The sequence below is a fragment of the Lineus longissimus genome, chromosome 11, assembly GCF_910592395.1.
Source record: "Lineus longissimus chromosome 11, tnLinLong1.2, whole genome shotgun sequence".
Lineage (NCBI taxonomy): Eukaryota > Metazoa > Nemertea > Pilidiophora > Heteronemertea > Lineidae > Lineus > Lineus longissimus.
Window position 1 is genome coordinate 15496642 of NC_088318.1, and position 19890 is coordinate 15516531.

A 19890-nucleotide genomic window follows, 5' to 3' on the forward strand; every position below is an offset into this window, starting at 1 on the left:
AAAAATTGAGTTTTGTTTTATTCATTGGTACTTTCCATCTTCTGTATTACGGTGTTGTCTGCCACTTGCTCTCTGTAAAGAACATCTTCAGACCAAGGTTCAGAGATTGCAAAGTTCCTTTAACAACTCTATACGGACTGCTTGCTGGCCTAAGGCCTACCCGAGTTAGTGATGTGTATGGCTATTTTTGGAATTTCATCTTGATTTGTTCCTGATATTCTCCATAACATATGATGAGTAGTATTGCATAAGGGATGGCCGTGTCATCTCTTGCTGTTACTTTCTGGTCGACAGAATCTAATCGTCCTGGTTGTGACATTGTCCTTGTCCCTTACTTTTTTTGTCCTTGGTGGTTGTGGTGGGACTTTAATAGTCTCTTATCATGTGAGGGGCGGTACGGGCGCGGAGCTCTCATTTCAAATTCTCGCGGCATTACTCCTATGGTTTTAACCCCATACGTTTCAGTTACGTTGCAGGTCAACTGTCTGTGCTGCCACCTAACCACCAAAGTACCAAGCAAATGTCTTTCCAATGACGTCAGAAATTAGCCTCACCTGCCAATTTCAACAATGTACTATTTTGTACTATTATACACTGGCGACATAGGCGAGCTGTACACCTACAACCGAGGTCGACTCTCAATCCGACTTCATCATGGCCGACAATCGACTTTATGAAATTCTTGGTGTTTCAAGAACAAGCTCAGATGCCGAGATAAAAAAGGTTTCGTTTGAAAACAATCGAATCATTCCATACATAATATATCTGAGATTCGTTATTTCTAATTTTACCACCCCATGATAGTTTCACGGGTTAGAAATTGGAGTTGAATGCGAAGCAACTCTATTTCATTTTGTCATGTCTGGAATGAATGACATCATTCATCCCGTGCATGTGATTCAATGCGTGTGCGTGCAGGTTTTAGTGTGTCGATGTACATCCTGCTATGCATGGCCTAGGCCTAGTGTATCAATCTTGAGTTGAAATGTTCTAGGACATGTGTTAGGCCAAAGTGACTGCTGTTCAGGTGCATGGTTTGGGTGGTCATTGTGATTGTCATTGTTTGATTGCCTAACAGTAGTAACACTAACAGGTTCCTGGACCTGGTCAGATCAGGCTCGGCTCCACTCAATTAGTCAAGGGACACGGTTGACGGGGCTGAGGGAGGAAATTAGAGAAGAAATATGAAGCAAAGTGAATAAATGGACACTGTCACATGCTCAAATTAAAATCAAGGCTTTACTAATACTTGGCTCCTCCCAAGTTTCACTTTCAGTATAACTTATATTCTACTTTCACTTTCCAGGCATATTACAAGCTAGCAAAAACATATCATCCAGACAAGAACCCAGAGGCTGGAGACAAATTCAAAGAAATTAGTTCAGCATTTGAAGTTTTGTCTGATCCTGAGAAGAGGGAGGTTTATGACAGATATGGATTGGATGGGCTGAAGGAAGGTGCTGGTGGAGGTAACTATCTAATCTGGCGCGGATCCAGGTGGTATTACCAGGCATGCGCCCCCCCCCCCCATTCATTTCAGAAAAATCTTGCCAAGAGACCATGAATTTGCAATAGACCATGAATTCTCTCCCCCCCCCCCTTTGTGTTCAGGTGTCGGCCCTATGTCATGCAGTAAAAGTAATGCGCATATTATGAATTGGACCCTATTTCTATAGAAGTAGCAGCTAAGTGGTTAAAAGGGAAAATCCTAAGTAAGAATCTAAGATATAAATCATCTGAAATGTAACTTCCTCATTCATGAGTACTTGTGTTCTCTCGGGTCATATAATATGTCCACCAGATTTTTGAAACCTGGATTTGCTTTAAAGCTTCATATTCATTTACTTTCAATTTCAGCTGGGTTTCCCGGTGACATATTTGGTGATCTGTTTGGTGGCTTGTTTGGTATGTCAGGCTTCAGTGGTGGGCGGCGCCCCAGTAGACGTAAGGGTGAAGATACCTTCCACCCTCTCAGAGTGTCATTAGAAGATCTGTACAATGGAAAAACATCAAAACTTCAACTACGGAAAACTGTTATATGCAAGAAATGCCAGGGGTAGGTGCATGATTCTTACAAGTTGTTAAATTGAAATGAACCCTATCAAAATTGACTTGTCTCCAAGCTGCTAAACACCAGTCTTTGATCCTGCCATAAGTTGTACTAGACTTAAAATGTTTAATTTTATCAGGAATGGAGGCAAGCAGGGAGCTAAGAAGACTTGTGGAAGTTGTAATGGTCGTGGTGTGACAGTCCGAATGCGGCAGTTGGCGCCTGGAATGGTACAACAGATGCAGAGTGTTTGTCAACAGTGTCATGGTGAAGGTAGGTCAAACTACAGGGCTGACCATAATAGTTGATTGATTGCCATAACATGACCCTGCGTTTTCAAAATGAGTTGGTCGGTTGGAAAAAGTTTTTGTTTGTTTTGATTATTAACACTGAATTCCCTGGTCAGAATCAAAATTCGTCAGTCTTATATATTTGAATCCAAAATGCAGAATGGTTGACAGAGAAAAAACTAAATGATAAAAGTGAAAAGATATGCAGTCGCTCTTTCAAAACAGCTCTATTTTGGAAAGGAAAAATTGACGTTAGCTCTCATGATTTCAGGTGAAACAATTAGTGAAAAGGACCGCTGTAAGGAATGCAAGGGTGCCAAGGTGGTGCAGGAGACCAAGATACTGGAGGTGCACGTCGATAAGGGCATGAAGGATGGACAGCGAATTCCATTCCATGGGGAGGGAGACCAGACGGTGAGTAGTCCTGATACTCCACACTATGCCCTCAAATCCCAGTCATAGCACAAAGGAAAATATCCATTGAGATTCTATGTGTCTAAGTATTATCAATCATGATGTTATGAGCTGTTGTCTTAAGATGATTTTAGGTGTACACTTACATGTTTGTTGAGTTCAAGGTCATATGGATGCATCTTACCCAATTCCTGAACTCTGTCACTCATTCTTAAGATCACCTGACAGCAAGGGTTGTTTGGCTCCTCTTGAATAATGTCTGCCTAGTGATTGTGTGTTGTTTGAAGCAGTGGTTGCCAAGCATTTTACAATCCTTGTCTTCTTCTTCAGCCTGGTATGGACCCTGGAGATATTGTGATTGTTCTACAGCAGAAGGAACACGAGACCTTCACACGACGTGATGCTGACTTGTACTGTACATACAACCTAGGACTGACCGAAGCTCTCTGTGGCTTTGAGTTCGTGCTCAAACACTTAGATGACAGGGACTTGATCATCAAAAACCCCGCTGGTCAAGTTATAGAGCCAGGTTAGTTTTAACCCTTCTGCTATCAGACATTTTGGTTTACACTTACACAAAGGTATTAGAAGAACTTGCCGATCTGTCCTATTTTAGCTTCCCATCCACACTCCACGCAAGCTGCAGTGTAAAAACAACTCTGGCACTCTTTTGCAGTTTCACCCAAGCAATTTAATTTGACCCATCCAGCTCCTAATAGTGTCCCCTTAAATGTGTCTTTACCTGAGGTCTGTTTTCTTGTTCTAGGTTGTGTTAGGTGTGTGATGAAGGAGGGTATGCCTAGGTACAGGAATCCATTCAACAAAGGAAACCTTTATGTAAAATTCAACATCGGATTCCCACCAAGTAATTTCGCTGATGAAAAACATCTTAAGGTAGGAAGTTATATCATGTTTCACTCACTTCATCCAAGTATTATCATTACATGTACATAGCCTGTAGTAATAGGAATGAGATTAAAAATCCCAAGTGCCTAAGCTAGACATGATGTCAACCTCATTTTGAAGTATGATGATGCATTTAGTCCATACTAGTGTTGATGATTTTGCTCTTAACAAGGAGTATAGTTCCCCATGACCAGGTTACAAAATATGAGGGTAGCCTTCCACTGTATTGACAGTACTGAACAATGCAACTATGGCTGGATAACTAACCATGACAATGTCTTCCTTGCAGGCTCTTGAGAAGCTGTTGCCTCCTCGACCAACCGTTGAAATCCCCGAGGGAGAACACGTAGAAGAAGTTGACCTAATGGACTACAGTCCAAGTTCAAATGATCGTGAAAGACGCGGTGAGGCCTACCACGAGGATGACGACGATGATGAACATGGTGGTCCACGGGTACAGTGTGCTCATCAATAGTCCTGAACTATGCTACTGGATATTGGACTATAGTAATGGACTATTCCACAAACAGTCTGTATATAATCGTAGAACACCTACTTCAACTTGCAAAAATGATGCTTGCTGAGAATTGTTTGGCTGGCAAGATAATGGTTCTGTTTTTTTGGGATGACATATTGTGTTTTTTTGAAAGTCAGAACCCTATAAAACCAGGATGGGGTAGCAGAAAGCATGAGGAACCCGAGATAATGTTGTCCTTGTAACTGAAATTATGAGTTTTGTAAATTCATCTTGGTTGTTATTAAGGACATTGAAGTCCGGTAAATCTGTATCACAGTGTTGCCATTAACCTGTCAAATTTGGTTGGTTGCAGCAAGAATGGGACATGAGTGCCAGGTGGGCAAAACTCCCACTATTCCTTGAAATCTGAATTGGACTATCTGAGATCCTGTAAAATAAATCCGGTGGTCATGGTGTGCCGTGGTGTGTAACCAAAATATTCATGAATTAAGAAGTTTATTGGTTTATGGTGTACAGTGTAAGCTAGATTGACACGATGACTCACAGGACCGGTGATAGTTTACATAGCTGAGAAGTGGTTTTTGACAGTTGAATAGGATCACAACGCCTTATCGTTTGCTTCATCCGAAATTGCTGAATATGTTGTTGTGGTTTGTTTCTTTTCTGCCTATTGCCTTTATGAAATATTTCACTGGTCTAGTCAGGTTGGTAATGCATTATCTTAATTTAAAAGAAGCATGCCCCTGAGTAGAATGAACTACAATTAATGCTTTGTTAAGAGTTTAAAGTAGAATTGTTCTTGAGTAGAAGGGTATCAAATGCACCTTCTTCTAGCAACAGCAGCAATCAAAATGTAAATATGGTGTACCGGGTATTTTATTTTCATTTTGTTGATGTTATCGGTTTTGTGGATGGTCTTTTGTTGTGTAATCTTTCAGTCGATGCTCTTTGGCTTGAAATGTTCTATGACACGCCAGAGAAAATGCTTTTCTCACAGGTATGAAAGTTGGCCATCAGTCAGAAAATTGTTACCCTTTTCCACTGTGGTTGTTTCCCATTAGGTCAAAAAATGACAAAACAGTGCAGATTTTACAATTTTGTTGTTTCCACACTGACAAAATCCGCTTACTCCAGAAGTGAAAAGTCTTCTGTTTCCTTGCGTTGAGTTGCATCTTGCAACCTCAATTCCAGCTTAATTTTATCTTTCCATTGTGAATTAATTCAGAGTGTTATTTGTTTAATTTGACAGAGTCTGAGTTTGATGTCTCAAAGATCATATGGATTTCATATTTATTGGAGTCCGACTAACTTTTTCTTAGCACCTGTGCTGAATAATTATTGTGTTGATTGATTAATTCGTATCTTATTTTCACTCGGGGCCTGAGCTTGGTCACCACAAACATTTAGGCATAATCTAGCGAATCAGCTTGTTGAATTTCTGTGGCTAATGCATGTTCAAATTGGCAGTGTTAACTACAGGTTTCGTGAACAAAATATCGGCACAGGTTTTGCTAATTGGGTGGTGAGCACTTTGGAACCTCTTTCAATGTTCAGGCTGGATAGTTTAATGTTCAGGTTGGATAGTTTGATTAGTTCAGAGTCCGCTTAATTGGCCGAACTGGCCCACAGCAGATGCCTCTGTTAGTTTTATCATAACTTTGAAGAACAAAAGTACGGTTATTTTATATAGAAGAACCATTTCAATTTCTGTTAACTTGCTGTGTTCCTTGATGTGTTGTGGTCAAATTCGCAAAGTAAATGGTTGCAAACATCACCTGATCCACAGTCGTACCCTGCATGCCTCATCATCATGTAAATTTATCCATTTTAATTGTTGACAGTGGCTGTAACATTAACCTGCACCTAATGTATCCTGGTATCTTAATGAACAAATTTTAAGTATTTAGAACCAGAAATGCATGTGTTTAGTTTTCTTCTTGGCTCATTGGCTGACAAGGGTGCTATTATTGATAGATTGCAGATATCTTGCTAGCTAATAGTGTCCCTGTTAATCTAGCACCCTGCTTCTATTTCCACTCGCTTGCCATCTGATTGAGTTAGTAGAGGTGTCGTATGGCAAACATGTCCCAGGTACCTTCAGCAGCATACTTTGATTATCTACATGTAACGACTTCTATGCATACTGTTGTCTGGATTGGATCCACATTTCTGATACCCATGGGCCAGAAAACAAGGCAGATATTGCCCACAGTAATAACACTTGTGATAATAAAGCAAACACAAAAGAAAAGATGTACATGAAGAGCGATGACTTTAATTCTGAATTAGTTGTCTTAGTAATTCTGTACTGTGTGATTGATCCAGCTCACATAGTTTGAAACGCGTGTCATGACACTAGGGTAGTCGGCACTTCCGTTTCCAAAAGAGACGACTCCAACTTGAACCCACTTATCTCCTTGTTGGCACACAAGTGGTCCGCCACTGTCACCCTGAAGACAAAATTGAAATATGTCTGATAAGAATAATCAAGAATAGATAATGAAACAGACTTTTTGGTTATTAGTTGGGGTACCTCATGTTTTCCCGGGTTGACAATCGCCTGCTCCACTTAAAACGTATTTCGGTTATGTCAGATCCTCCTAGCTTTGTCCAAAGAGATGTCTCTTCAACTTGAGGAAAACGCCCCCCCCCCCCAAGGCTTTTCTGGGCAACCAAAGAAGAAACCAGTCATTCCCTTTAATCTTTGTGTATTGGCCAGTTTCAGTTACACTTGCCTTGCCCCTCCCCTATGAAAGAAGTATGAACAGTATGACAAATGTACTATCCTGGGAGTCTTGTTTTCACTGTTAAGGTTTCATTAAAAGAGATGTGTTACACATCCTTAGGCAGCTTACCGGGCATGGTCCCTTATTCTGGTCGACATCCCCTGCACAGAGCTTCATGGCTGGGTCGGTGCGCCCCCAATACCGCTTGCAGTCCTGATCACTCAGGATTGGCAGAGTCACTTGGTATGCTCTGGAAGTAGAACCTCCTCCTGAAAAAATTGATGATTTTGTTGAAATGGTGAAGGAGTAGTATGGCAGTTAAAACGATGGGATGTAGCTGCGACTTTGGGAGCCAGACATTGTCAAAAGGTAGGACAATGCAGTCAGTTTCCTGAAACAGTCGTAGATTTACTCCTTGGTAATGGTTAGCATCGTGCCTGTGGTTGTTGATTCTGTGTGTGAGAGGCAGCAAAATCCTAAAATATACCCTACCATATTTGGCACATCCCCAGCCTTTGACCACACATTTTTGTCCAGGAGCAGGGAAGGTCCTCTCGCCTTGAAGGGGGAGCTGCACTTTGTGGATCTTCTCAAACTGATCTCCAGATGGGACGGGGTTCTTTAGCTTCATCAAGGCAATGTCATGAATCAGTTTTTCTGTGAAGATGAGAAAGATATGATGGAGGGGTTTGTTTTTTTTTGGGGGGGGGGGGGGAGAGATGGCAGCTTGGATGGATAGCAAAAATTAAACCTGACGTATAATTGTTTTTTTCTTATGAAAGACAATTCAGCACAGCAAAATAATCGAGCAATTCCTCCCATATTCAGCCAACTCTGACCCTGAGACCACTCACGCTGAGGAGACAAAAAGATATACTGTACATGTAGTCATGTCTTAAGTTTCTTGGAGGTTGGCACTCCAAAGGGGAAGATGTTCAAGGAGAATAGACATTGAATGATGTCAAGAGTAATTCAGAGCCTACTTAATCTTAATAGTGGAGAAAAAGTCGATTTTTAATCACATGTAGTTGCGTGGGGTCCTATCTCAGAGATCAGGGCCTTGCTCTGGCACATCCTAATGTTCACAACCTGACTGACGCAACAGCACATATCATCACATGACTGCATGACTGGAGTCATAAGAGCATCCTTGTCTCCATCACATCTCTGTCTTCGTAACTATTAATATTGTCTTGGTACTCGTGATACCTGCAATGAATCAATTGTGCAAGGAAAGATGGTTGTGACACGGTCTCTTCGATAACCCCAAGGAGTGTTTGCTCTGCGACACATATGATCTGTCCATGAAATCAAGGGAGGGGACTGTCGAAAGGAATGATATGGAGATAGCGCCTACTTCGTTCGTATCGAGGATGAACGATTATCTTTTCCACGTCCATGTTCCATAGGACCCAGTCTTCTTTTTTGAAAATCTTTCCGACCAAATGCTTCAGGTAGTCTAGGATACTGGGCTGGAAAGACATGATTCAGGTTTTTATTTTTAGTGGAGAGGTTCCGCAAATATTAGAATCTACGAATTGTTTATAAGTTTCGAACAATAGAGAGGTTTCGCATCTGGCGAAGTATGACAACAAGTTACAAATTAAAATTACAAAAGTTTATTGAATCCGTATAAAATTTTCATTTTGCATGGGACGAAAATACGAAAATGCAATAAACATGAAAGATGTACCTGCCTTCTCATCACATTATCACGAAGACGGAAATGTACGTTTAGAAATGTAATGAGTACCACAAGTCTTAGTCCGAACTCTGGGGGCAAAATCAATTAATTCAGAGAACGTAGGTTAACTCACTGGGATTGGTGAAATATAGTTTCCTGATAGTTACGGGCATCAAGTCGGGTATCGAAGAATTTTGTATGACCAAACCATGCCCAGTGCACACTCCAAACGAAATGGATCGGCCTCTTCCCTCCATCTCCGCATGAAGGAAGAATACATGAATAGGTTGACGAATGGACCACCTCGGGAGTGTAGTCAAGTCAAGAGTGAGGCCATCGCGCGACACGGTCCGGGCGCAGTCCAGTCCGTTATCCTATTTATGCTGAGGAGGGGAGCCGCGTTGGGAGCAGCGGCACTAAACTTCCCCCAGGTATCAACGAAATGGAGGCCAACATGTTGTTGTTTCCAACAGTCACAGGCCAATTGCAGTTTCAGATATAGATTAGTATTTACCGATTTCTTCAAAGTAGCCATTCTTGCAGTCCAGCGGCTTGGGTTGCGAGCATCCTTCCTGCAGAGAGAAATGTTGGACGTGCAAAAGCCAGATAGATAGAATCGCAAAAGTACATGTATCTCCGTCTTTGGCACTAATCCTGGGACATTTAAAATTGTTACACCGGCACATCCCAGTCTTTTTGTTTGTCATCAAACTAAGCATTTCTCAGGTTGTGGGCTTAAAGAATATGCTATTTCGAAAACTGTTACTGGGAGTTGACTGCGAAGATGTCCTACTTACCCATCAAAGCAGTGAGCAGCCGAGAGAACCCAGCGGTCGTTGATGATGGATCCACCACATGAAGACTTCGTCTCGATGAGAGGAATAGGTCCGAGTGAGGTGTGGGGAAGTGTGCCCTCAAGGGAGACCAGCCATGGCCACTTGGTTTGGTCTGTAACCTTTTCTCCGCCGACTATGCGGGATATGCGCTCCAGGTCATCGTTTGTCAAATCCGCCGGCCAACCTTGAATCTCTGATAATTACAAAAGATGAGAAAATAAGTTTATGAAGAGCGATACAAATATCTGTCTCAGCAAGACATTCTTTATACCAAGGACACTTAATTTGGTCTCAAAATTTCAGTTGACTTTACCTCTATGAATGAATGAGGACAACTCTGTCAAGGACATCTTTCGTATGGGTGTGCGAAGATGTTATTCTCAAAAATCTTACCCAAAATGTATAAAGGAAACAAATGTAACCAATGTTAAATCTTCGAGCCGAAACTCTAAGGTTACTTACCAGATGAAAATGAGGCAAAAGTCAAGAAAACGAGAACCCACTCAAAGGCATCCATGATTGTGACCACAGCTTGCTGGACTTAGCTACCGTAAGAATGGTCCAAGTTGTGACATTGTTTCCTTATCATTGGCCTATCCGCACAGTTCACCTTCTTTCCCACCTGTCAACCATGCCTCGATTTCCATCGATGATCTACTTTAGAAATACGCCAAGAGAATAATTTGATGATATGTCACGAATTTTCCCCATCGATAATCTACTTTAGAAATACGTCAAGATAATGATTTGTTGATATGGCACGATATGTGTCGAATTTTCTTCTCTATTTCAGAGTAACTAGAGTTTGAAATGTCCTGTGAATATAAATGTCCGGCGGTAACAAAGGAATCTGCTGAGGTGTTGACGGACATAGTCTCTATCGGACCATATAGTACCATAATCCTTCAGAATACAATAGGGCCGGACACTTTTCCTCGGGGACAGTCTCGACTGCAACACCGGCGACGACAGCATCAAGTTTAGTCGATACAACGGGAGAAACGACGACAACAGGAGAAAAATCTGACAGCAAAAATAAACGTGTTGAAAAAAGTCAGTCCATTTAATCCCGAATTTTCCAAATGTACATGAAAATCATGTAATTATTTATGTGCATAAGGTAATTAACAACCTATTCGTGCTCTACACCAAGAAGAACTTGCCTAAATCTGATGTCTTAACTAAGAAAACTCGTTTGTTTTTACTGTCTGACCACTGCCAGGCCCAGGGTACAGACTCTCGCTCTGGTTGTTTGGCAGAGTGCCATCTAATTTTCTGAAATATTTTACAATAAACAAGATAAGAGGGGAACTTGGGTATGTTAAACCTACAAGTTTGTGGTGATGATGTCAGATCAGAGTCGGAGATTGTTCTGAACCGATTTCTAACTTGAGAAGTGTTTTTGCATGTATTGTGTGCAGATGCCAGATATGGATGCAAAAATAATCTTTAAATACGATCCTGGAATGTTTGGTGACTCTTCTTTTTCAGATTCCGTGCAATGAACATCATGACTTGTAATGATCAGTATGAATGTACTGATGGCTCTTGCCAAGATTTTGCTGAGTTCTGTCGTAAGTTGTCATGTCTCTTTTTGTCTCATAACAACTAGCAAAAAACTTGGATGTGACGGTCCAAGGTCCATGACTACAGATCTAAGCAAACCATTCAATGATGAATAAACAAGTGCATGGAAGACATCTTGAAGGATCAGAACTATTTTGTCTCGGTGTCCTTGTACCTTGTGTAAGCGGAATCCTATGTCCAGGTGTGCAGAAGTTGGCAATGGACTCCTCTTCCTTGCTGAGCATGGGGTTGCTAGGACAATTTGTGCCAAACTGCAATGGAGGTTATTTCAATTTCTTTTTCACGATTATCTGAAAATGTGAAAAAGAAAATGGAAGGTACACCAATATTTGAAGGTTACTCTACACTATTGTTTGTGTGTTACAGGTTCTACTCATCCAGGATGTAAGCCAACTTACACCCGCTACTGGTGTATCCATGAACAATTGTGCCGCAATGATGACACGGAGTGTCGTAAGTTAATCATAGATTGATTTTACAAATTGTTTTTTACTGGGATATCAACACTTTCATGACTAACTTGTTTTCCAATGATTTATTATTAGGATCTAAAGCAGGAATAAGGGTGTTTGGGTTGATTAGTAGGACTGGTTAAAATTTCAATCATGGAGCTTTACTTGAATCAAATGTTTTCTCGTATCTATTGCAGTCCGTCCATGTGGTTTTCGACAAGGTGCCTACAATTATAATGTTACATGCCACACTCATGGACACCGGAATCTCTGTGCAAGACATCCCAAACATTGCCGTAAGTTGAACAATTTAGATCTGAGTCTGGAATTTCGATGGGGGCCTTGGCTGCAATTTGCTGTTTAGTGAACTGAGTTTGGTTGCTGCTGGTCTTGTCATTTCTGGTAGATGGCCCCTGACAAATACTTGGAGCGTGGTGGCATTATGGAGTTTCCAGGATTCTCTCAATTGATCTGGAATGACCAAGTGTAGCAGAGTGTTCGCAATCCTTTGTACTACAAAAAAGTTTCTGGATTAGACGGTTTTTCAAAAGGTGCTTTGAGAATGTTCGAAGCCCTATCTAAGAACTTTTTGTGTGGATTATCACGAGGCTTTGAATATAATCTTTTCCGTTTGCAGCTGTTGAGTGCCCTTTCCCGAACATCCATCGCTGCCCATCAGGGGACTGTGTGAAGAACGATAACTATTGCTGTAAGTAACTCTTTTTGTTGTTCAATGATTGAAGCTAATAGTGCATGTCGTTGACAGATGAAAAGAGAAATAATAAGCCCTAATTTTCATTGTTTGTAGTAATCAGCATTCCTCTGCTTGAACTGACATCATAATTCTTTAGGTGATTTATTACAAATGCAATGTTTTAATGCTGACACTGATGATATCCCAACTGTTTAGGCATTATCATCACTAGTGCTCGATGGCTTGGATGTCTGAATTCAAAACTATGGATTCGATTTTCTATCAGACAAGTAAGCAAACTTTTGAAGGGTACCAGTTTTGTTTCATGTCCTTAGGGTTAGATAACTAATTGAATAGTCTCCTTTTGTGAAGTCTTTTCAATATAGCCCAGCTCTTTTGCCTGTCTTTTAAAAATATATCTGCAATCCTTCATATCCTGTTATCTTTTGCAGTTTATTGCCCGTTTAAACGCTGCGGGGACACTGGGTTGTGTTACAGTGAGAAGGAGGTCTGTGATGGAATGGCGTTCTGCCAAGACAACACAGATGAGAAAGGATGTACAGATAACTCATTACAGTCGCCTCCGTATGGCTCAATTGATGTCGGTAGGTTGAGGTTCAATGTTGACAATGCCAACCTCGTCAGTTTGAGTACATTGTGATCAGTTCTCGAAAACATGGAAATATGTTAATAACTTTTGTTTAGATCTGTTAGCTTGATGGTATAAACCATTGTTTGAGCTCTATAAATAACAGTGCTGTTGGATTATACGTTAGCATATTCATTCCTAAAGTTGAGTAAGTCTATATGTGTTCTTTCAGATCCCTGGGTGCTGGCAATTCTCATCGGTGCTGGCATGTTCCTGCTCATAATATTTACGATATGCTGTTTCCGTACCAGATATGGAAAACGGGGCCGAGGATTTCTGCTCAGTGGTGGTAAGTGCATGAAGTGCGAAGACTGACAAAAATCCGATTCCTCCAAATTTCAGTCGTCAATAGCAGGGTTATGGTGGTGCGAAATAAGTTCAATTCAGTTTGCATACTTAGGAACAGCTCTATCTCTGGTAGGAACTTGATTCAAAATTCAGTTTGCATAGCTTTTCCATTAGCTTTATTATGAACCTCTTTGCCTGGAAGGTTAAATGAAGTTTCAGAATACTCATGATAATTGTTGGATTTTGTCCCCTTTCAGGTCGGAGAACTGGACGAGGCATTTCAACTATTTTACCGGGGCGGGCACAGCTTCAGGTGACACTATGATTATAAATATCTGATAAATCTTCTTCTTGTCGTGTATAGCTTTCTGTCACCTTTGGGTCAGGCTCAAGGGAACTTGGTCAACTATGCTAGAAATCACTAACTAAAAAGCCTTTATTTGTAGCTGAGATTCCAAAATGTTTGGAGTGGAGATCCCACCATGACTTGAACCCACAACCTTAAAGTTATGAGCCAGAAAGCTCTAACTGTTGCCTCTCTGATCTCTCTGTTGAAAATATCATGAAACCAAAATACAGGTATAGAAATTTGCAATCCAAGTCTGTTTGTCCTGGCCCCTTTGTACATGTAATATTCTTTTATTAATGCATATAATTGCTTTTGTACATTTGTTGTTGAAATGGGGAATCCAAAAAATTCACTTGACTCTACCAGTGCCCCGACTTGTTTAGCTTACTATTATTGCCATCTATTGAAAAAGCTGCAACTGCTGTGTTCTAGTTTTAGAATGATTTATTTTAGTTTCTTGGCATGGTTTTCTTCAAAGTTTGATTCATTAGAATGTCCATTAGAAGTCTTGTGTACGTTCTTGATAGAAAAATATATTCTGCTGTTTTTTTAGTGATTTTACTGAAATAAAATGGTCGAAATAATCAGTGAATGTGTGAATTGTACACAAAATGGTGATAGTTTCTCATAAAGATAAGGTTGTGGTGGGTTTCTTGCAGTACAACCTATTCTCTAGCAAAATCAGAAATTCAGACAAAAGTTGCACCGCTTCCAGTTCAACTTTATATTGGAACTTTAGCTTCAACTGGAGCGTTTATTTCTAATATGCAGTCGACCCCATGAAACGCACCTGGTACTTTCTTAGAATGTTTGCACGTCTCTGTTGTATTTTGTAACTGAGTTGCCGCAGGGCGTCTGCCCTTGTGTTTTGCCATGTTGTTGACGTTGCTATTTTTTGCAGAGTGGGATGATACAGCTACGATTACGCGAAGGTGATGCACGGGAAAGCGTATACATGTACCTGGTAATGCATCATGCAAGCTTGACAAATGGATGAGATCTGCTGGTTGAACTTTTTTATTGAGAGGTGGCGACCGCATCTGTTTATTTTGTCCTATCGTGATATCAGTCAATCAAGCTATAAATAAACTTATAAGTTGTACTCGATTCCTATCAAGTCTGACAATTAATTGACCATGATTTATACTTCTGTTTTTTGTGATACCAATAAGTTGTTCAGGTGTTTGAATGACTTTTCCAGGTTTTAATTTGTTGATTGTTTGTCACAGTTCTACTTGTTGGTAGTCCAGTCCAAAATGTATTTAAAAACATTTTGGATACTTGTTTTCATAGTCCTTTTTAAAAAGATTCTACACACCAGGGGTAATTTTGGTATGACTTTGTAACAACAGCTGGTAAATATCTGATTAATTGCTTTCAGACATCCCTGATGATGACGCCATTAGCGATCGATGGCTTGGACACCGTCTTTTTATATCGTGATGAAATGCGACGGAGTAATGAGAGTCCGACGGAGAATCCCTCAGCTGCACCACCGCCATCTTATACATATGTTATTCAGAATGACGAGAAATTTAAGAAGCCAGAAAATCAGGACCAGATCGACTCTGGAGTAAGTATTCAGACAAAATATGGAGTGGGGGGAAATGGTTGGTTGCCTGGTTCATTTTATCCTACTAGGTGGGCTTGATAACGGACTGGACTACATCGCTGGCAACCTTGGGCAGGTCAGCATACTTCGTTGCCATGACATTTGAATGAGACATAAACCTGATGTTTCTAGTACCTGATGTGTCAGCACAAGCATAAGACATTGTCCACGTAAAAACATTGGTCATTACTCCAATTCGTTCCAAGCCTTGTTTGTAATATTGCCTAACATGTAGATTTATGGACTCAAAACCTTCTTTTTTTTTCAGTTGCCTACTTATGCCGAAGCTGTTGAAATCCTCTTGGAAAGTTCAAATCGCAGTCCACCATGATAGCAGCTTTCACACCTGGATAAGCTTAAATGCTGGAATTTCATGGTTCTTGATATTTTTTAAGTTGATTTGGAATATTTTTAAGTGAATTGGAGGACTTTTCTTGTACAGATCATTGGGTTCCTTATGAATGTAAAAATACGGATTTATGAATGGTCCAATGTGGATTTATTTCTGTGAACTGAAATTGATTTAGAATACTATTCAGGAGCTGCTTTCTGTAGAAACCATGAATTGTTAATCAGGAGTTTATTTCCATTGATTTGTAAAACATTATTCAATATTAATTATAATTATTAATCATGGATGGTGATATGATATGAGCAAGTTTTCATAATAGTGTATAAATGTAAAGAATGTGAGGTTGCAGAAAAAAGTGATCTGGTTATATTTGATATAATTACTTGTGAGCATTGAATAAAATGGCAGTTTGAGTCGCGATTTGATGTCAGATAACATGTATAACAAACAATGTTCGTGTTGACATTAATTATCAAGAAACAACGACAATTGACTGAATTGAATGAAAGTGATATCTGATGGTTTTGTGTGGATTAGGACCCTGAAAATTTAGAATTTCTTAAGAATAGAGAGGCGTCAAGCCTCCCTGCCTGATCTATTTTGCATTGTTCATTCATGGTTGTTATTCGTTGACAAACCTCATTGCCTTACTTAATTGCACAAACCTATTTTTATGACTCGGTTGTTATTCCATGTAATGTAATGCTGCAAATACCAATAAAACACATGCTGAATTATCTGCTTATTCACCCTGAGGCATGCAATCAGTGAAAACCTCTCCTAGAATCTCCCACCACCCCTGAGTCAGCCATCTCTCCGAGTGAGTCCCGCCTCAGACTAGATGCATGGATGGTCCATACAAGGACCTGGTTTAGTGATGCCCTTCAGTTGGAGGCTTGATATGCTCGGAGAAGTGGTTGACCTTGACGCAGAGAAGTGGGAGACCCTCCGAGAGGTGGTTGCTGCTTCAGGAGTTGTTGATATGGAGTGCCTCTGCTAGACATGGCTGATTCCAACCTAATCAGTGTTCACAGTGTATTGAATGAAAATCAACATGTGAGGCCCGAATCCACCTTATTTATGAATGAAAAATGTTTAGCTAAAACAGTGTATCGGCTATAAAAGCACTCTTTGGGCCAAAACCCTGATGGGCTGAAAACTGTTTGAGCTGGAACACTGATTGGAGTAAAACACTGTTACAGGTGTACTTAGCTAGCCTGGACATGTACAGTTTGTATATTAACATGATTTTGAGCAAAAAAACATTGATATAGTGGTCCAATTTTACCCGCTTTGTGTAATCCAAATGATAAGTTACATGTATAGTGTGAATTTGTTGTTGGCATGAAGTTATCTGTTGTTTTACACATACAAATAGAAATACACCTGCTCTTGACAAAAATGTGGAAAGTATTTTGACTGACTATCGGTTCATCTACATAAAAAATTGAAATTTGTAAGTTGAATTTGGATGTCAATGGAATTTAGCAAAGGATTGAAGCTATTTTTTCATGGCATAGTTTTTCAGGACTGTTTTGAATTATTTCAGTACCTTATTGAGCGTAGCCTGTGCTGCTCAACATCACATACCAAAACGATTAGAAGTTTTAACATTGATTGGGAATTGGTCGAGTGGTTGCAATTTTCCATCACAATGATACATTACATTGATCTGAGTGTGCAATGTCTCTATTTAGGAAGCATTATCACATCCCGTTTGCTGCTGATTGTCAAATCTCTTGAAAAATGAGAGCCTTAGAAATTCTTTGGCGTGGCTTACTGCATTTCACTGTGCCTTAGTGTTGTAATTACAATGAAGCTATTTATTGGCTGTTATTAAGTATCCTTTGTTAGAAGGATGGTTTCTGGTTCCTGATTTAAATACCAGGTCTTGTGAGTATAAATTGCTAAAATGGTAGGGCGGACTTTTCGATTCTCAAATGGACCAAGTTGATCTGTTCTGTTCAGGTTTGTGGGTCATTGATAAAATTCAAACATACGAAATAAGAGTTAGTTCAAGTATGCTTGCATGCTCATGGCTAGGGGAGAGGGGTATGGCTCTGAAGTTTGTTTAAATATTTTATCAATGGCTTGTCGAGGAGTGCTCTAAACCAAAGGGACAATGCATGTGTGCTTTATTGTGTTTTATTAATGTAATAATATAATTTCCTGAAAATTTATTCTCCTGTAGTCATGTAACCTGATATGTGGTTTCTAATAATCTACATGTGTACTGTCAAGTTTTTGATCATTCTGAGTGGGGTCAAACAGTATTATGCGTGGAGTTCCTTTAGTTGCCAATAAGGTTACCAATGTTGCCAAAGAGGACTATCCTCTGATATGATCGCACAACTTGAAAAAAATGCCTACAGTATGATTTTCAAAGTTCAACAAGCAAGATGTCTGCAAAAGGTTTGTATGCATCTGAGAGCTCCCCATACGCTCAGAAACTCTGTTAAATTCATAATCGCCAGCCTGGTGTTATCTTGAAACACCCCTCCGTTAAAGGTCCATGCTACAGTCATGTTTACCATTAACATTAGAATTGAAATAATTTTTGCTTGTTATACATGTAGGCTTTTCCAGAAATAAATGACCACTTGTTCATGAGCCGCTGTGTAAAAACTACTGGGCTGATTATTGAAAGGTTTCATCAATAGTCGGCCAGAAGTAAGCGGTACTGAGCAAAAAATGTTCTGTGGTCATTCCGAAAAACCCTGTAGTGTTAAGGGTTGACCATAGGCACCACCGTTTTGGCTAGAACTTGAAATCCAAAAGCATCCTCTAATTACTTAAGGATTCCAAGTTCTGGCCAAAATGGTGGTGCCTATGGTCAACCCTTAAAATAGAAATGAAAAAGTGGATGTAAAAGCTAAAAGTATACCACACCTGAGAGTTGTAACTGCTTCATATAATTGTTGTAAATAGGGAGTAGATTGTGATTATAGTTAACATAATAAACTCTGTAATCTTTCTAATCAAAGGCGTTCGTTAATTTCATAGTTCAGTGGTACCTCGGAGTACATCAGGACCTAAATGACGTAGTGACATATTCATCTATGGATCTCAATCATCTGCCAGTCCCCCTGACAGAGACAGAATATCTCATATGATGGTTCTCTGCTTCCCATTATGACCTGCATACTGTTTGTCACAACCAGTGTCGTCGGTCCATTCCGGCCTATTTGAAGTCCATAAAAATGCCGAAATTGCTGTGATGGGCCTGAAGACACTGGTTGTGACTAACACCACATCACAGAGACACTTTCCATCTAAGGACTGTTGACAACTTTCGACTTCCCTATCTGACCATTCCACAAGTGTACAGATCTAATGAAGAACACAACGATACCCATACTTGGGTAAAGATGGAGTATAACAAGTTTGTCTAATTCACGAACGTGACATGCCCCGTCCATTACTGCATCCCTACCCGTGTAAAGAAGATTGAGCTCAAAGCAATAACTGCGTCGTTCACGAACGTCAAATGACCTTTCCAGTACCAGAGGGATAGGACTGTAGCATCCACGCACCCAGGCACCTCCCAAGTAGTGTGTCACACTGTCCTGGTACAGCTATTGCCCTATCTGACCACAATTGTATCTTACTAGGTGAGAACAAGGACAATGCGCCATGGGACGGTTTGTGACACATCCATACCCAAGTAAGGTACAACACAAAACGGACAAAGGATGGTAACAGAACAAAGAATGCGATTTTCCCCAAATGCCACATTCTTCTGGTAGTCACAGCCAGTGTCGGCCGACCACTCCCACCCGCTTTCTTGTGAGATGGTCAGATAGGGCAATAGCTGCCTTTGATGTTCTGGTCTCAAAGCTTTTTTGAAGCTACCAAACTTCAGTTTGGTAGCTTCATGTGACATTCCCCATGACTTGATATTTCCTGAGCAAATTGGTTCAACTCCCATTCTGACCATTAAGGCACTTTCTGGAATTCATCAGATCGATGCAAGACAGAGAAAATTTGTATTCCGGAAGACGCTGGCTGTGGCTAACAGCACTCGCCTTTTAGATGATTGTGACTTTGTCCATCTAATGATCCCAGACGTTCACTGCAATGTTATGTAATCTCGCAATCTTTATGACATGCTTTCTCTTGTGATTGTTCGGCTCAGTGGACATGTAATTCAGTCATTGTCCAGGCAGTCTACTTTCATCTATAATAATTTCATGAGATCACATTCTACTTTGTACATGAATATTATAATATACCTTTCGGCAATAGCTCTTATTTTGTTCTACATGGATCTTATTAATTGAAATTGAAATTGAATTGACATCCTGGCATAACCAGTGGTTTTCATTATACTCAGCCTCTCGATATTTCTCGATATTTTGTATGGCGAAGGTACCATGGGCAGAATCTCAGGATGCGGACGTGCTAGCCGAGACGGCTCCTAGCCGCTTTTAAAGCTTTCCCATCTGCCGAGAAAATGGACCCACCCTATGGTGCAGGGGGGAAAGGTGTAAAAAAACTCTCAAACCATCTCAAAACAAAAAAAC

General features: G+C 40.3%; 3 protein-coding genes across 4 annotated transcripts; 2 read left to right on the plus strand and 1 right to left on the minus strand.

Annotated features, from left to right (window-relative positions):
- The first annotated feature begins 646 nt into the window (after window positions 1–646).
- On the plus strand, window positions 647–6411 carry LOC135496364 (dnaJ homolog subfamily A member 2-like). The gene is made up of 8 exons (XM_064785653.1): window positions 647–723; window positions 1307–1469; window positions 1858–2056; window positions 2190–2323; window positions 2612–2754; window positions 3085–3283; window positions 3521–3648; window positions 3950–6411. Exons 1-8 carry the CDS (start codon window positions 655–657, stop codon window positions 4133–4135), a joined length of 1221 nt encoding a protein of 406 aa, XP_064641723.1. The 5' UTR covers window positions 647–654; the 3' UTR covers window positions 4136–6411.
- Window positions 6394–9984, minus strand: LOC135496366 (chymotrypsin B-like). Its single transcript, XM_064785656.1, has 7 exons — window positions 9847–9984; window positions 9346–9577; window positions 9063–9120; window positions 8222–8336; window positions 7357–7521; window positions 6994–7133; window positions 6394–6588 (listed from the first exon to the last, which is right to left on the minus strand). The coding sequence occupies exons 1-7, from the start codon at window positions 9899–9901 to the stop codon at window positions 6433–6435; spliced, it is 921 nt and encodes a 306-aa protein (XP_064641726.1). The 5' UTR covers window positions 9902–9984; the 3' UTR covers window positions 6394–6432.
- A 347-nt stretch (window positions 9985–10331) lies between these two features.
- On the plus strand, window positions 10332–18326 carry LOC135496365 (uncharacterized). Of its 2 annotated transcripts, XM_064785654.1 has the most exons (11): window positions 10332–10504; window positions 10876–10958; window positions 11338–11424; window positions 11621–11719; window positions 12061–12132; window positions 12570–12722; window positions 12939–13055; window positions 13312–13367; window positions 14305–14367; window positions 14785–14976; window positions 15284–18326. In XM_064785654.1, the coding sequence occupies exons 1-11, from the start codon at window positions 10494–10496 to the stop codon at window positions 15344–15346; spliced, it is 996 nt and encodes a 331-aa protein (XP_064641724.1). In that variant the 5' UTR covers window positions 10332–10493; the 3' UTR covers window positions 15347–18326. The 2 variants fall into 2 exon arrangements, with proteins under 2 accessions (XP_064641724.1, XP_064641725.1); XM_064785655.1 differs by lacking the exon at window positions 14305–14367 and having other exon boundaries at window positions 10334–10504.
- Window positions 18327–19890: the final 1564 nt, after the last annotated feature.